This window comes from Myotis davidii, unplaced genomic scaffold (assembly GCF_000327345.1).
Source record: "Myotis davidii unplaced genomic scaffold, ASM32734v1 scaffold96, whole genome shotgun sequence".
Taxonomy (NCBI): Eukaryota; Metazoa; Chordata; class Mammalia; order Chiroptera; family Vespertilionidae; genus Myotis; species Myotis davidii.
This window is the reverse complement of record NW_006289416.1, coordinates 4,604,809-4,622,167: the sequence shown is the minus strand read 5'-3', so window position 1 is coordinate 4,622,167 and position 17,359 is coordinate 4,604,809. Positions and strand designations below refer to the sequence as shown.

At 40.0% G+C, this 17,359-nt stretch overlaps 1 protein-coding gene and 1 long non-coding RNA gene across 4 annotated transcripts in view; one reads left to right on the top strand and one right to left on the bottom strand.

The window, feature by feature from the left end:
- LOC102757418 overlaps positions 1 to 17,359 on the top strand; it is a 57,245-nt gene that overhangs the window by 30,982 nt on the left and 8,904 nt on the right. Inside the window, exon 1 of one of the 3 annotated variants that reach the window (XR_001513546.1) lies at positions 1,030 to 1,111. The exons of the other annotated variants lie outside the window; for them this stretch is intronic. This is a non-coding gene — a long non-coding RNA (uncharacterized LOC102757418). Of the gene's footprint in view, positions 1 to 1,029; positions 1,112 to 17,359 lie in introns of those variants that run through there. 3 annotated transcript variants of the gene reach the window in all.
- Positions 8,704 to 17,359, bottom strand: part of COLEC12 (collectin subfamily member 12) — a 156,514-nt gene continuing 147,858 nt past the window's right edge. The window contains exons 8-9 of the mRNA XM_006761878.2: positions 17,015 to 17,160; positions 8,704 to 10,125 (exon numbers count right to left, since the gene is read on the bottom strand). Coding sequence (XP_006761941.1) covers positions 10,106 to 10,125; positions 17,015 to 17,160 — 166 coding nt within the window. The 3' untranslated portion in view covers positions 8,704 to 10,105. The remainder of the gene's footprint in view (positions 10,126 to 17,014; positions 17,161 to 17,359) is intronic.

Here is a 17,359-nt window from a genome sequence, read left to right as displayed (position 1 = left end):
GCCCCCTCCGCCGCCAGCCCACTCCACGCGCACTCCGCACCTGAGTATTTCACTTCAGCACTGTGCCTCCTCTGAGTCTGGGTATGATATTCTCTTTCCTTCTAGTTGTAGAATTTCCACTCAGCCAGCCTTCCTGTAGTTCTGGATGATGTCCGTTTTGTCTTTTTGTTGTATTTGTGAAGTTGTTGTAGGAGGCAGCAATTTCGGTGTCTACCTATGCCGCCATCTTGGTTTCTCCCAGTTTTTGGAATTATGAATAAAGCTGCTATAAACATTCATGCCAGCAACTTTTTTTTTTTTACTGTCTATATATACACTCATGACTTGTGTACTTCTTTGAACCAGTTTTTCCATCCTGCTAGTTTCTTCATTAATAACATGTGCCCACTATACACTGAGTGGCCAGATTATTATTACCACCTGACATTTGTAGGCAAATTAGCTATAATTTTGTGCTGAAGTTGCTAGAGGACCAGACCATTATAAACATCTGAATAGTACAACATACCTAAGTATTGTTGCTGATCAAGTTCATCATATCATGTTGATGGTGTATCCCAATGGAGATGGCTTCTTCCAAAAAGACAATGCACCATGCCACGGTGCTCGTATTGTGCAGGAGTGGTTTCAAGAACATGAGGGAGACTTTACCTTGCTTAGGTGACCCCCACAATCACCAGATCTCAATCTAATTGAGCATTTGTGGGATGAAGTTAAAAGCCATCAGGCACCTGGTTCCAAAACCATCAAATCTTACAGAACTGGACAATGCTATTCATCAGGCATGGTGTCAGATTCCTCGCATCACCTTTCAACATCTCATGGAATCAATGCCAAGAAGAATCGCCGCAGTATTGAAGGCAAAAAGTGGCCCAACGAAGTACTGATGGGGTGGTCATAATGATCTGGCCACTCAGTGTATATTTCTATGAGAATTATGTTCTTAACCTTTTTGACAACCATACCTTGACATGCTATTTTTAGCACGTGTCTGGGGTGATATAAGTAAGGTATTTTCTTTTGCAGCTTGGGACACATGTTGCATGACCTCAAGGTCATGGCCATCAACCTTATATCCATTGGCATGGACCTTCATGTGGGCTTAGATTGGGTGAGCACTTTTAAAAAAAGATATGTTTTGCCGAGACCAGTTTGGCTCAGTGGATAGAGCATCGGCCTGCGGACTCGGGGGTCCCGGGTTCGGTTCCGGTCGGGGGCGTGTGCCTGAGTTGCGGGCACACCCCCAGTGGGGGATGTGCGGGAGGCAGCTGATCTATGTTTCTCTCTCATCGATGTTTCTAACTCTCTCTCTCCCTTCCTCTCTGTAAAAAATCAATAAAATATATTTTTTAAAAAGAAAGAAAATGTAAATGCACTATATAACCTAACATATGTGTATAACTTCATTCTAATTTTTAATAAACAAAATTATACAGTTGGTATATAGCTAACCTACTTACTGACAAGAGACCTCACCCCCTACTGGGGATCGAGCCCCCAACCTGGGCATGTGCCCTGACAAGGAATTGCACTGTGACCTCCTGGTTCATGGGTCCGTGCTCAACCACTGAGCCACACCTGCTTCCACATGCTTTGCACTTCTAAGGGTAGCCCCAGGGGAACATTTCTGATGATTGGTGCTATTGTTGGAGACCTCTTACAAGAGAGGTTGTTGAAAGTATGACCTTGCTTTTAAAGCTCCTCAGGATGGTTCTGTGTGCCCTTCAGACTTCTATCAGGTCACATTAAGGACATTGTTCTTATAGGGAGAGTGGCGGGACAGTGGGATGGAAACAATGCTGGGTTTGAGGACCCTTCTGCTACTCAGTGCCAAGTCCATTAACACCTTGAGCCTTAGCTTCTTCATTTTGTAAAGTAGGAAACATAGTGACACTGCTATACTCTGATGAAATTTACTCATCCATTGAGATGTTTTTCTGAGATAAATGAAATTATATGTATGACATGCTTTCTAAGCACTATAGACGGATAAGTTATTACTGTCTAGTACAGGGTTTGGCAAATTTCTGTAAAGAAACAGTAAATATTTTCAGCTCTACCCTTGTAGTTCAAAAGCAGCCACAGACAGCACATAAACCAATGAGCACAGCTGTGTTCCAATAAAACTTTATAAAAACAGACAGTGGGCTCTAGGTGTCCCATAGGCTGACTTCTTGTCTAGAATAAGCATGGAAAAACATAAACCACTCCCTGCTCCCTTCTTCCTGAAATCTCTTCCAAATACAGTGCTGGAGAGGACATTCAGTAATTCCCTGAGTCTTGACTCATAGACTACAAAGTCCCTAGGTGGGTTGAGTTACTTAACAACCCAGCTTTTTAAAAAACACTACTTCCCGGCTTTCTACATGGGGTACCATCTTCTCTGTGGGTGGAGCCAACCCTGCTTCTGTAGGAACTACCACTTTTGTCTATACATAAAACTGATCATGCACTCACCTGGGCCATATGATTGTCTGGGATGACCAAACCCCTATTAGATCCTGAGCTGAACCAGAGAGAAGCAGGAAGGAAAAGGACTTCAGATCTTTCCCTGCATCTTATGAGCCAGGCACTGTGCTAGGTGCTTTTTGTTTTGGACTCACTTAAAACTGGCAGTAATTCTATGAGATAGGTATTAGCATACCCATTTTACATTTGGCAAGTTTAAATTCTGTAGTTAGAATATTCAGCTTTCCAGATATGTACATTTCTTCCATAGTCAGGACATGCCAATTTCCATAGAGAGTAGAAAGTTATTTTGTCAACTCAAGGTAGCTCAGTTACTTCTAGACTTAAATGTCGCTAGTACAGTTTTAAACCCAATGAACGCAAGTTTCCCCCCACTCCTCTCCTCCACCCCTTGTCTTTGGAGGTGAGCTAAGTTTTTGGGTCACTGGCTTAAATACCACCTTGAGGGGAGAGGTGGACACTGGCTTCTGTCCTTGCGGCATTTTCCTGAGTAGAAGTTTGTCTTTTCTAGTCTTCATGGTCCTTGTGGTTTCCTGTTATGTCTGTGGGATCATACCCTCCTCCTCCTCGTTTCACACCCTGGCTGCTCTGGGACTATGGCTCCTGCTCAGTCACTTACCTGTTTGTCCAGGAGCTCAGGAACCTTTTGCTTATGGTTCTATGAAGCTGCCTTGAGGGTCACCTGACCAGGAAGTTCCCTCAGCCATTGTTAGGCTGCTCCTCTGGTGCCAAGCTGGACGTGAGTCTTCTTCATAAGACTTGAATTCTGAGCCAGGCAATGGTCTCTTTGGCCCTGGATACCCTGTAAGATTATCTGGGCTTTCTCTCTCCCCTTCTGTCCAAGGTTTTTGATAAGTGGATGGGGTACTTCTTTGGGACCTAAATGTTGGCTATAGCCCTGCTGTCCCTTTTTCCCACAGTTGATGAATTCCTCTTTGTCTTTTTTTAAGCAGAAAAAAATCTGTTTATGTCATCTTACATTTTTTCTTCTTCCTGTTTTTCAGCTCATAGTAAACTCTGCAGAATTATCTAGGTCAGTGGTTTCCAACCTTTTTTTGGCCATGCCCCACCTAAGCATCTCTAAAATCCTAATGCCCCCCTCCCTCTGGACATGTAGTTATTATTATTCAAAAAGGGAACTCCTATTCATATGGAGGAAGCCTAAAAGGCCATTAACTTGGTCTAAACAAGCTTCCAAAGAACACTGCATCCATGAAAGAGAAAAATAAAAGAATGAAAGGACAGTTGAAGTACTGAGGAAGAAATCACTAAGAAATTGTTTTAAAAAAATCCTATATAAACAAAGGCTAATATGCAAATTGTCCTCTCGGGAGTTCAACCAACCAGGAGTTCGACCGCTTGCTATGACATGTGCTGACCACCAGGGGTGTCACGGAACGAAGGAAAGCCCCGGCCAGCAGCCCAAAGGCCCCGATCGGTCCTGATTGCCGGCCTGGCCTAGGGACCATACTCGTGCACGAATTTCATGCACCGGGTCTCTAGTAATAGTATGAAATGATATGAAAAAGTAGCAAATAAAGTTTCAAAACATATAATAAAGAAAAATGCATAAATATGTCACAATATGTATTTATATACTGTATATGAGGCCCCTAGAACCATAAGAACTTTTAAAATTCACTGTTAATAACTCATTCTCAAATTGTCTCCCTTAAAAATCAAATTTCCCCCCTGTGGGGCGTGTGCCCCATATTGGGAGCCACCACTGGTCTAGATCCTAATCCCTTAAGAGTTCAACATTGTCTCTCTCATTTTTCTCTCTTAAGCCCCCTGCCTGCTACAGCAAAAAAATTGCTTTGTTTTCAGTATATTGTCTCCATTCTAGGCTCCAAAAAAAGCCTAATTTTAAAACTCACAGGTGAGCAGTTATTTCTTTGATTTCAGCATATTTGCCTTTTCCCTAAGAACAGTGTTTATGGAAAACCGCTTTCGTTTAGTTTGTTCATTTTTCCCCCTAGAGATAAATATTATGAAAAGCTTAAGATCACATTCAATACAGATCAGTTTAGGATTCTGTTTGTTTCTTTATCTGAATGATGAAGGCAAGGGAAAGGGCACAAGGAATCAGAAGGAGAAACCTTGGATAGCATCTCCAAAGTATCCTCTGTGCATCCTCACCTATGAGGAAACCGAGGTCCTGAGAGGTTGACCAGTTGGCTCAACACCACACTGGAGAGAGAGAGAGAGAGAGAGAGAAAAGAAGAAGAAGGAGGAGGAGGAGGAGGAGGAAGAGGAGGATGCGGGGCTCCTAACTGGGTCGGCTCCAGGTCTGCCTGATTCCAAAACAAACACTGGAGTGGCGGAAGGAGTTTGCAGTTTCAGCAGTTTCAAATGCTGTAGAGAAGCCCAGTAAGATAAGAATGAAGACAGGTTTTTGGATGAGGGGCTCATGGGTTACCTCTGTCAGGGCTGTGTTCTGTCCATGAATGTTCAGAAGCCTTGATCCCGGGCCATATGTACCACTGAGGTGTTGCTGATTGTGAAGAGCTCCCCAGGAGTGTGTGTCCTTGCAGCATTTTATTCTTGGGTGTGCAGTAGAGGAAGGTTCTAAAGACTAGAATGTCAGCAAGAATATACAGTACTTTACATTACATAAGATACCTTGGTGGAGGAAGGTACAGATTTGAAGAAAATAAGAAAATTTGGCTCCAAAGCCCATCTCTTATTTGACACCAATCCTATATAATAAAAGCCTAATATGCTAAGTGTCCGGTTGTTCAACCAAAGTGAAATATGCTAATGATATGCTAAGGCCGCTCAACCGCTTGCTATGACATGCATTGACCACCAGGGGGCAGACACTCCAACTGGTAGGTTAGCTTGCTGCTCGGGGTCCGGCTGATCGGGACTGAGCAAGATGGGCCGGACATGTCCTGGAGCCCTCCTGTGATCCCTCCCCAGCTTACCAACCTCCCGTGTCCCTCCCTGGCCCTGATCGTGCACTGGTGGGGTCCTTCAGCCTGGCCTGTGCCCTCTCGCAATCTGGGACCCTGCAGGGGATGTTGGAGAGCTGGTTTTGGCCCGATCCCACAGGCCAGGCTGAGGGACCCCACTGGTGCACACATTTATACACCGGGCCTCTAGTTATATCAGAAAACTGTGAAGTCCAGCATCTCTAGAATCTAGGTGGTGTCTGCAAACTATCTGTTTGGACTTTCGTGGCATTGGGCACCAAGTTGTCTTTGGCCTCTTTGCTCATTGACAACCAAGGGTTTAGTAATTTTATCTAAAGTGTGCAAATTGGGATTCCTCCATTAGTTCTCTGATTCTCTTAGGAAATAATCTTGGTGACTCGGCCAATTTCTTGTGACAAAGAACAAAATACAATGCAAGCAGCCCAGGCTGACAAGGACGATCACTGTTGGAGCACAGGAGACAGCATGGCGGGGTGGGAGCTAGATGGCCATGGGTTCAAATCTCAGTTCTTGGGAAAATTACTTAAGTTGTCTGGTTTTCAGTTTCTTTACAAAGGGATTGGAGATAGAATATGTCATGTTCCTAACCCATAGTAGGTGCTCTCATAACTACTATACAGTCAGCACGTTGTGCTTGGTTACGTGGGGCCTGGCCTAGCTCCTTTGCTCCAGGGCACAGCCATTGATTTTAAGAATCTTATAATTCCCTGCAGCTTCCAGGCATGATTTTACGGGGCATGGCAATGAGCAATGATTAAAGAACACAGCAAACCCTGGCACCAAAGTTTGGAAGACTGGCAAAGGACAATTCTCCATTTTTGGCCAAGAGGACTAAATGGAGACCCTTTGGCTAAGCCCACTTAATGACCTCTTTGGATGAGCTGTTGGCAGGAGTCTCCTCACTGGCAGCTGACTCCTGCCTAAGTTGCACGGGTTATCCCTGCTTTGCAGATTTAGGGCTAATAAGTCCTTGGAGGGAAGCTGGAGACTGGGACACAATCCTGGCCATGGCAGACAGGGCTGGACTGAGATAGTTCATTCATAAACTCATTCATTGAAACTTTGAAAACCAAGGGCTCTGCCTCTGGCAAAGTAACGTAGGTTTTCCAAAAACCTGTTTTTTTCTGGACTTTTGCCTATGGGGCGATATGTGCTTATTTAAGTGAACAAGCATATCTAGGAAAGGAAACAGGATGAATAGGTGGAGCAAAAACTTTCCAACATCTGCTTTATGATTTATAAAAGGGATATAATGACATGCCATTAAGGGAATCTTCCCAGGAAAATGTTGCTATTGTACAACGAAACATCTTGTTAAAAAGCTTGAGTTTGCCTGTACTTCTAAATCTGTTGAGTATAACAGGAAGAAAAGAGATTCCATTCCACTGCCATTTAGAAACGGTTTCTAGAGCTTTTCCCTGACTTGGCTATATGCTGGTCAATAGAATGAAATCTGTTTTACCACCTGATTCTTTTCACTCAATCTTCCATTCATTTTGATGGGGTAATATGTATATTATACATACATTCAATATCTTGGCTATGAAATAACCAACTAATATCAACATAAATTCCTTCCTTTCTCATGACTTTTCTCATCCTTCCATTCTTTTAATATTTCATAATTGACTGGCCACATTCACCTTTCTTCTTAATTCAGTAATTTTTAGGCTTCTCAGCTAACTTGTAGATTTTCTAATGCAGTACAGAGTTTTCTTTCATATTGCCTCGAGCACTTGTACATAGCATTTGGCCTGAAAGAAAGAACCAGCTCTACCTTTAGGGTGTTTTGTTGAGAAAGGATTCAGGCAAGAAGTGATGTTCGAACTCAGTCTTAAAGGAGGTACTTTCCAGGTAAAAAGGGTAGGAGAGGAAATCAGGTAAAGTATGGGGTACGAAAGAGCATGGAGGAAAGTGCAGGTGGGCTGTAAGGCTGTTCTGGTGCTTGGTGAGGGCAAGTGGAGTTGCAGCTGGGAGAAAGGTGAGAGATGTGTCTGGGAACCTGGTCACCAAGGGCCGTATGGCCCCTGCATGGATGTCATCCTGTGGAAGATTATAAGCTGGGGGTAAAGGGTAGGATGGACTTGGATTTAGGGATGGAAGAATGAGGAACCTGATCAGATTTGAATTTTTGAAAACAGCTCTGACAGCAATGTGAGCAACAGGCAAATCTTAACCTCCGTTTCCTATTTTCTAGAGTAAGGACTTTTCGGTTTTGCACCAAGATTAGAAAAGATAATGTCTGTGAAAGTAATAAACATATTTGAACTCATATTATTTTTATGTGAGTCATAAATGAGTTAACATGCTTACTTTTAAAGAAAGGATCAGCTTTGTGATTGGAGGCAAAATACATATGCTTGGTAGTAGTACCTGATTTATAGAGCTTTTAAACATCTGTGGGGTTTTGTTTTTTGTTTTTTTTAATGGGAGCAGCTATTGCTATTTGGTTGTCTGCTTTAGCTTAAACTCTACTACAGATTGGAAGGATAGGGGAAAAGCTGATGAACATTGATTATTGAAGAGGAAAAAAAAGGTCCACGCCTCCCACCCCCGCCCCCAATTGTGCATTCATTCTTTCGAGAGCCATTTGAAAAGAAAAATGTTTTCCATCTGCTCATAGCATGTAGCAAGCCAAGTGCCTGAAAACCTCATCATAGTTACTAAAACTTTTTTCCCCAAAGAGTATGAGTTGTGAGTAGGTGAATAGAAACCTGTTGTGTAAATAGCTTAATATCCAAAGGAGTAACGAACACGAGGCTTCTTATAATGTGTGATATTCATCTGATTTTATTCACTGAGCCTATTAAGAAGGATCCTGGTACTTAAAGAAAATTAGGACATTTTCAAAGCTCAAGTCAACCCTGCATCACTCCTTAGTGATGGTGACCCAGCAAATCACGTCACTTCCCTGAGCCCCTCCTTTCTCTGTAAAATGGGGAATGTAGGAAGTCCTACTTCATAGGGCTGCCGGGAGGATGACTTGAGGTCATCTGATTGAAGCCCTCCATTCAGTGGCAGACAAATGATAAACACTCGGTAAGTCATTAGGGCTAGGATAGTGCTGGAGCTGGCACTATTCTTTTCTGATGACGGCATCAGACATTTAATTTCAAGTTGCTTCTGATGAAAAAGAGGATTGAGTTGAGTCTATGAGCCTGAAGATGCAGGGCCCAGACGATGATTGGTCCTGCCAGCCTGTCCAGGCCACATGCACAGGACAGCAGGGCATAAAGGTGCTGCAGAGACAGCACGAATGGGGACCAGGAGCAAGGCAACACAGTCCGCGCAGCAGATGTGAAAGTCAAATTGTCTTTATTCTTTTACTATTGTATTTGGAATGGGTAGCAGCACTGCCTGGGGAGCTTGGGAGAGGAGGAGAGGGAATCTGTTGGATGGGAATCTTACCATTGAACATCAGTTATATCTGGTGCTTATTTTAAGCACAGTTCATGTTAGACTTTTCAGTGGCAAATCAAGGAGTAGATGGAAGATAGGCTCAGAGGAAAGGTTCTTTGCAAAAGTTCAAAGTGGCCAAAAGTTTATTCTTGCATTTCATCATGCATGTGCCTTGGAATTATGTAATTTTTAGAACCTGACTTAAAACAAACTTTCCAGGTAGCACGTGGTTGTCCCCATCTTTCTAGCATCTCTGCCTTTTGCTGATGTGATGCCATGCATTCTTGACAGTATCAGCTCTGGTATGGGTATAAAACCAAGTATATTCATACCTCAGCCATAAATCAGGATCTTCTAGACAGCCAGATTCAGGTGCTATACTCTTCCCAACAGATGCCTCTCTGCCACCCCCGGCCCCACCAAAATGAGGAGAGGCACAGCCTGAGTTAAGCTCTGGGCGTGGCCAGGCACACAGCAAGGGTGTTGGTTGGTGATGGGTTCAATGCACAGCCCACTTGACTGAGCCATGTATGTGCTCAGGCTTAACTACACTGGCAGGATCTGTAAGGGTATTTCTAGATATTTCACATGATTGACTCCTCTGAGGAAGTGATAACGTTTAAAAATATATATGTACACACACATATTTAATTATTTAAAACCACAACTAAAAGATTCTTTACCATTGGGTAAAATTAAATCTGATAAGAAACCCTATGAGTTTTTATTAGTACCATATTGTTTTCTTTGGCTCCATGTATTATATTGGTAAAATGGCAACGATGACAAAAATAAAAAGGAAAAAATTGTAAAAAAAGGCACATATTTTGTACAAAAATACAGTTTTAAAAGCTCTTTAAGTATATTTCATGTTATTAAGAGTTGGCCTATATATCTCTATGTCTGCATATTTTTCCTACATTTGGGATTTTTGAAATGTCAGGTACTGTTTACACAGTATATGTGTAAGTTCTTCCTAAAGGTCAACAATCAACGATAATCTTTTTATAATCGGAGCATTCCATGTTTTGGAAGATATGATTTGCATACACTGTACAGTTACTGGCTGATAAATCTGTGATTCAGTCCATACTAAAAATCAGTATCTCATACTGGGGGAACATTTTAGTTCCAAAGTCCTTGAGTAATGGCAAATGGTAAAGAACATTAGCTGTCAATTTTTTCAGGAGTTGGTTTTCAGTGCTTTTTCCAATCTGGTGAGCAGGTGATACGATCAGAAGGAAGTATCCTTTGACTTTGAGAACTGTCCGAAAATTTGCTCATGTTATTATCACAGTCCATTATAATGCAGATGATAACACTAAAAGAGAGGGAAAAGGATGGGTGTTAGTTTTTGTTGTTTTTAAAGAATAACATTAATGTATAATTTAAAAAAAAGAACATGTTTTTTTATAGGAAAGATTCCAAAATACATAATGTTTATTTTTTCAAAGAAATGCCTAGCAGTTCTTACTCAGGTGAAGTAAAAGGTAAGATTCATTTCAAAGGAGCCTATTCTGGGGAAGTGTAGTCCCAACTCAAATCCCAAATGACCAAACAAGGGAAACAAACATGGGTAAGCTTGTCACTCGCTACTGTATTGTAGTCTCTTATTTAGATATTTGTGTTCTTCTCTAACACTTTCCCTCTTTTTATAATGACCATTCTAATAGGTATGAGGTGTTATTGTGATTTTGATTTGCATTTCCCTGATGATTACTGATGCTGAGCATCTTTTAGTGTGCCTGTTGGCCATCTGTATGTCTTTGGGAAAGTATTCAGATCATCTGCCATTTTTAAAGTAGACACTTTTTTTTTGCTAGAGTTGTATGAGTTTTTTTTTGTGTGTGTGTTTTTAAATATATTTTGGATACTAGTCCCCAACCAGATCTATGATTTGCAAAATCTTCTCCCATTCACTAGGTTGCATGTTCATTTTGTTAATGGTTTCCTTTGCTATGCCAGAGGCTTTTTAGTTTGAAATAGTCCCACTTGTTTATTTTTGCTTTTGTTGCCTTTTCTTTTGGTGTAAAATCCAAAAAGTTATTGCCAAGACAGATGTCAAGGAGTTTATTGCCTGTTTTTTTTCTAGGAGTTTTATGGTTTCAGGTCTTATATTCAAGTCTTTAAGTCAGTTTGAGTTAATTTTTGTGTATAAGATAGTGGTCCAGTTTTATTCTTTTGCATATGGCTGTCCAGTTTTCTGCATCATTTACTGAAGAGATGGTCCTTTCCCCATTATATATTCTTGGCTCCTTTGTCATAAATTAATTGGCCATAAATGCATGGGTTTATTTTTGGGTTTTCTATTTTGTTCCATTGATCTATTCTGTTTTTTTTAAATAAGTTTTTATAGATTTTTAGAGAGGAAGGAAGAAAAATATGTTTTTATTGGTTTTTTAGAGAGAGAGTAAGGGAGAGGGTTGGAGAAATAGAAACATCAACGAGAGAGGAATATGATCCATCAGCTGCCTTCTGCATGCTCCCTAGTGGGGGATTGAGCTCTGACAAGGAATCAAACCAGTGACCTCTTGGTTTCTGGATCGATGCTCAACCACTGAGCCACTCTGACCGGGCTATTGTTTGTTTTTGTGCCAATACCATACTGTTTTGATTACTGTAGTTTTGTAACATAATTTGAAATCAGGAAGTGTGATGCTTCCAGCCTTTTTTTTTTCTTTCACAAGATTACTTTGGCTACATGGGGTCTTTTGTAGTTCTATAGACATTTTAGTATTGTTTGTTGTATTTTTTTGAAAAATGCCAGTGGGATTTTTAAAAATATATATATTTTATTGATTTTTTTTACAGAGGGGAAGGGAGAGGGATGGAGAGTTAGAAATATCGATGAGAGAGAAACATCGACCAGCTGCCTCCTGCACACCTCCTACTGGGGATGTGCCTGCAACCAAGGTACATGAACTTGCCTGGAATTGAACCTGGGACCCTTCAGTCCACAGACCGATGCTCCATCCACTGAGCCAGACTGGTTAGGGCTGCCAGTGGGATTTTGATGGGAATTGCACTGAATCTATAGATTCCTTTGGTATGTATGGATATTTTAACAGTATTAATTCTTCCAATCCTTAATTACAGAATATCTTGCCATTTATTTGTGTCTTCAATTTCATTCAACAGTTATCTTATAGTTCTTTAAATATCTGGTGGTGGAATTTATCAGTGAAGCCATCTGGTCCTGGATTTTGTTTGTTGTGAGGCTTCTGAATACTGATTCCACCTCCTTACTAATAATTGATCCAGTTGGATTCTATTTTTTCATGATTCAGTTTTGATAGGTTATGTTTCTAGGAACTTATTTCTTCTATGTTGTCCAATTTGTTGGTGTATAAATGTTCATAGTAGTCTCTTATGATCCTTTTTATTCCTCTGGTATGAGTTGTAATATCCCTTCTTTCATTTCAGATTATATTTGTGGCCATCCCCCTTTTTTTTTTTTTTTTTTTGTGAGTCTAACAAAAGGTTTGTCATTTAAAAAAATATATTTTCAAATACCAGCTCTTGGTTTCATCAATCTTTTCTATTGCCGTTTTAGTCTCTATTTCATTTATTTCTGCTCTTACCTTTATTTCCTTACTCTACCAATTTGGGGCTTCATTTGTTCTTTTTCTGATTCCTGGAGGTGTAAAGTTAGGTTATTTGAGATTTCTCTTGTTTTTTGATGTAGCCATTTATTGCTATGAAATTCCCTCTTAGAACTGCTTTTGCTGAATCTCATAAGTTTTGGTATACTGTGTTCCTATTTTCATTTGTCTCAAGGTATTCTTGTTGTGTTGCTAATAATCCTCACCTGAGGATATTTTTTCCATTGCTTTTCAGAGAGAGAGAGTGGAAGGGAGGGAGGAAGGGGGAGAGAGAGGAACATTGATGTGAGAGAAACACATCCATTTGTGGCCTTCTGCATTCGCTCCAACAGGGCAGGGAGTGAACCTGTATCCCAGGTACGTGCCCTTGACCAGAATCGAACCTGTGACCCTTGGGTGTTTCGGCTGATCTCTAACCACTAAACATAATGGCCGGGCTCAAGATACTTTATTTCTTTTGATTTCTTATTTGACCCATTTGTAGTGCAGTAGCATACTGTTTAATCGCCATATATTTGTGAATTTTTCAGTTTTCTTCTTGTAACTCATTGCTAGTTTCATGTCCTTGTAGTCAGAAGAGATGTTTGATATTTCAGTCTTCTTAAACTCATTAAGACTTGTTTTGTGGACTAACATAAGATATATCCTGGACAATGTTCCATATATACTTGAGAAGAATATGTATTCTGTTGCTTTTGGGTGGAATTTTAAGTATATGTCTGTTAAGTCCATTTGGTCTAATGTGTTGTTTAAGGCCAATGTGTCCTTCCTGTTTATCTATCTCAGCAGTTCTCAACCTGTGGGTCGCGACCCCTTTGGGGATCGAACGACCCTTTCACAGGGGTCGCCTAAGACCATTGGAAAACACACATATAATTACATATTGTTTTTGTGATTAATCACTATGCTTTAATTATGTTCATTTTGTAACAATGAAAATACATCCTGCATATCAGATATTTACATTACGATTCATAACAGTAGCAAGATTACAGTTATGAAGTAGCAATGAAAATAATTTTATGGTTGGGGGTCACCACAACATGAGGAACTGTATTAAAGGGTCGTGGCGTTAGGAAGGTTGAGAACCACTGATCTGATGATTTATCCATTAAAGTCCTCTGTTATCAATGTATTGTTATTTATTTCTCTCTTTAGTTCTGTTAATATTTGCTCTACATATCTTGGTGCTTCAAATATAATGTGTTGAGTGCATAAATACTTACAAATGTTTATCCTCTTATATTAACTTCTTTATCATTATGTAATGAACTGGTCTTATTACAGTTTTTGTTTTAAAGTCTATTTTGCCTGCCCTGCCAGTATGGCTCAGTTGGTTGGGTGTCATCCCACACACCGTAGGGTTGCTGGTTAGATTCCTGGTCAGAGCATATGCCTGGGTTGTGGGCTCCATTCCATTTGTTCTTGCATCAATGTTTCTCTCTCTCTAAATCAATTTTAAAAAATCTTTAAAGTCTATTTGCCTCCTATACATATAGGTACCCCAACTTCTTTTGGTTTCCATTTGCATGGAATATCTTTTTCTATCCTTTCACTTTCAGTCTGTGTGTCTTTCGTTGAAGTGAATCTCTTATAGGGAGCACATAGATTGTATTTTTATCTATCTAGCCACTCATATATTAAAAAAAGTTTTTTAAAGACATTTTACTGATTTCAGAGAGGAAGAGGGAGAGATAGAAACATCAATGATCAGAGAGAATCATTGGCTGCTTCCTGCACGCCTTCTACGGGGATTGAGCCTAAAACCTGGGCATGTGTCCTGACCAGGAATTGAATTGTGACCTCCTGGTTTATAGGTCAATGCTCTATAAACAACTGAGCAACACTGGCTGGGCCAGTATGTCTTTTGATTGGAGAATTTAGTCCATTTACATTTAAAGTAATTATTGATAAGAATGTACTTATTGCCATTTGTTTTCTGGTGGTTTTGTAATTCCTCTGTTCCTTTCTTCTCTCTCTCTTTTTTCTCTTGCTTTCTTCCTTTGTTATTTGATGAATTTCATTAGTGGTATGCTTAGATTCCTTTCTCTCTCTCTCTTTTTTACTGTGTATCTACTCTAGGTTTTTGCTTTGTAGTTACCATGAGACTTATGTATAACAGCTTATACTTATAACACTCTATTTTAAGTTAAAAACAATTTAAGTTTGAGCACATTCTAAAGCTCTACACTTTTATTCTTCCCCCACCATTTTTTGTTTTTGATGTCACAATGAATATCTTTTTCTATTGCTTATCCCTTAACAAATTATCAGTTATTTTTACTACTTTTCTCTTTCAAACTTCATACTAGCTCTATAATGATTAATGTACCATCTTTACAAAATGAGATTATTCTGAATTTTACTATATTCACCTTTACCCGTGAAATTTACATGTTCATCTGTTGCCCTGTTACTTTTATTTTCAGCTTAACATTTTTTATAAGACTAGTCTAGTGATGGACTCCTTTAGGTTTTGCTTTTCTGGAAAATTTTTTAATCTCTTTTAATTCTGAAGGACAACTTGCCAAGTAGTGTTCTTGGTTGGATGTTTTTTATTTCAGCACTTGAATATATTGTGCCACTCTCTTCTGGCCTGCCAAGTTTCTGTTAAAAAAAAATCTGCTGATAGTCTCTTAGGAGTTTCCTTGTATGCAACAAGTAGTTTTTCTCTTGCTAATTTTGATATTTTCTCCTTTAACTTTTGATATTTTAAGAAACCTGCTTCAGGTCTCTTTGGGTTCCTCTTATTTGGAGTGCTCTGGTTTCCTGGATTAGATGTCTGATCCAGCTTATGGACATTTCTTCCTTAAGTTATAGACATGTTCAATCATTATTTCTTCAAATAAGCTTATCTTTTGCTTTTTCTTCTGGGACCTTCTGTAATGTGAATGTTGATCCCCTGGATGTCTCATAATTCCTTTAAGCTATTTTCACTTTTTGAAATTCTTCCTTTGTGGATTGAGTTAGTGAGCTCCACTGCCCTCTCTCAGTTCACTGATCCTTTCTTCTGCGTCTTCTAGTATACTGTTGAATCCCACAGGTATATTTTTCATTGCAGTTATTGTATTCTTCAGCTCTGTGACTTCTATTTGGCACTTTCTTATATTATCTCCATTTCATTGAGGACTTTTTGAGGTTTTATCTTGTTCTTTTTTGGGAACGTATTTCTTCATTTACCTTGATTCCCCATTTTGGTTTCTATACATTAAAGTACCACCTTTTCCAGTCTTGAGGGAGTAGCCTTGTGTAAGAGATGAACCTTATGCCCTAGCTCTTGATTGTCCAAGTAGCCTATTTTATAATTAGTCCCCCAGTAATTGAGGCAGATCCAAAGGAGAGGTACCCAAGGAGAGGATCTCAGTCAGCACCCAGATTTGGACTGATTGGAAGCCAGATCTTCAGGCAGCTGCTTTTAAGATATGTAAATGTACACAGTAGGACCACAAGTGTTTGTTCCTCTGGCAACCAGAGCTGGGTGAACTAGAAGTGTCTCCTGAGCAGTTGTCGCAATGGTCAGGGCACCAGATGAGTGTACAGGCTTCTTTCTAGGAGATACTGATTACCTTGAATGAGGCAAAGTAAGTGTGCAAAGATGGGAGTCCACTGGCCTCAGAAGTCCCCTAGATGTGTGCCAAACCAGAAGGCTTGCCCCCCCTTGCTGAAGCTCCAGGACAAGCAAATAGGTTTCTTTCACAGAAACACTTGGAGTGTAATTCATTCTGCTGTGTGTGCTGTGCCCTGTGGGTGGTAGCTGGCCAAGAACTGTGTCTCTGTTACTGGCCCATGGAACTGAGGAATGCAAGCTCTAGAAGTAGGTGATCAAGGCATGTCTGTCCCTTGGGCAGCAGCTGCAAAAAACTGGGGTACCCTTTAGAAATATACTGATTCTCTGCAGCATGGCAGAGGGAAAGTGCAAAGATAGTGCCTGCCTTCCAACTTTTTAAAAAAAATAAAGGCTTAATAAGATACACTTCACATATCATTTAAAGTATACAATTAAAGTGGTTTTTATAATATTCACAAAGTTGTACAATTTAGAACATTTCCATCACCTCCAAAAGAAATCCCATAACTATTAGATTCACTCTTTCTCCCTAAAACTTTTAAATCTAGTTGTGATGAAAAAAATTAAGAGAACACATTCTAAAGAAGGTCATGTATTAAATGAAGCTGTAGATAAGTACTTTTGAAATGGAAAAAATCTCTAAAAGCCTCTTTGGTTTATTAACTTATAAGGGGCACTGACTATATCTCTCCCATTATCTACTACAGCATCTTGCCCATAATAAATACTAAATAAATACAGGTGGAATTAAATGCTTGGCTACCTGAACTGTGTATGGAACTTTATGAAAAAAATATAATACTGGTGCCATATGTTAAAGAACAAATGTCTGACAGTGTAACCTAGGCTAGTTAGTCTAACATTTATTGAGTACTTTCTCTACATTAGGCACCTTTATTATCACCTCCTCACAACGACCTCATTAAGAGGATGCTATGATTATTCCTCAGTGGCAAAACCAGGACTGGATTCAGAGCCCTCTTGCCCTTTAATAGGATATAACCTCTGCAGCTCCCTCTTCAGGTCCCTCTACTGCTTACCTGTCTCTCTGTCTTTTTCACATATGAAGTTATTGATGTCTTCACACTGGAAATCGTTCCACTGCCCAGCGTAAATTAGCCCAGCACAGTCTTCTCCTGGCCCATGGCCATGGCCCCAGTCATCTGGCTGTCCAGCTTTCCAATTTCTTTTAACAAAACAGAAATTGAATGTTATTTTAAAGTCATGTAGAAGTTTTCTTTCCCCAAAGCAGCAGGGAAATATAAAAAAAACAAAACCCCCAAACTGAAGCATGTCATTTGTCTTAGAAGGAAATGCATTGTTTAAAAATCCATGCATACTCTTTTTTTTATCTTCATCCAAGGATGTGTTTACAGATTTTAAAA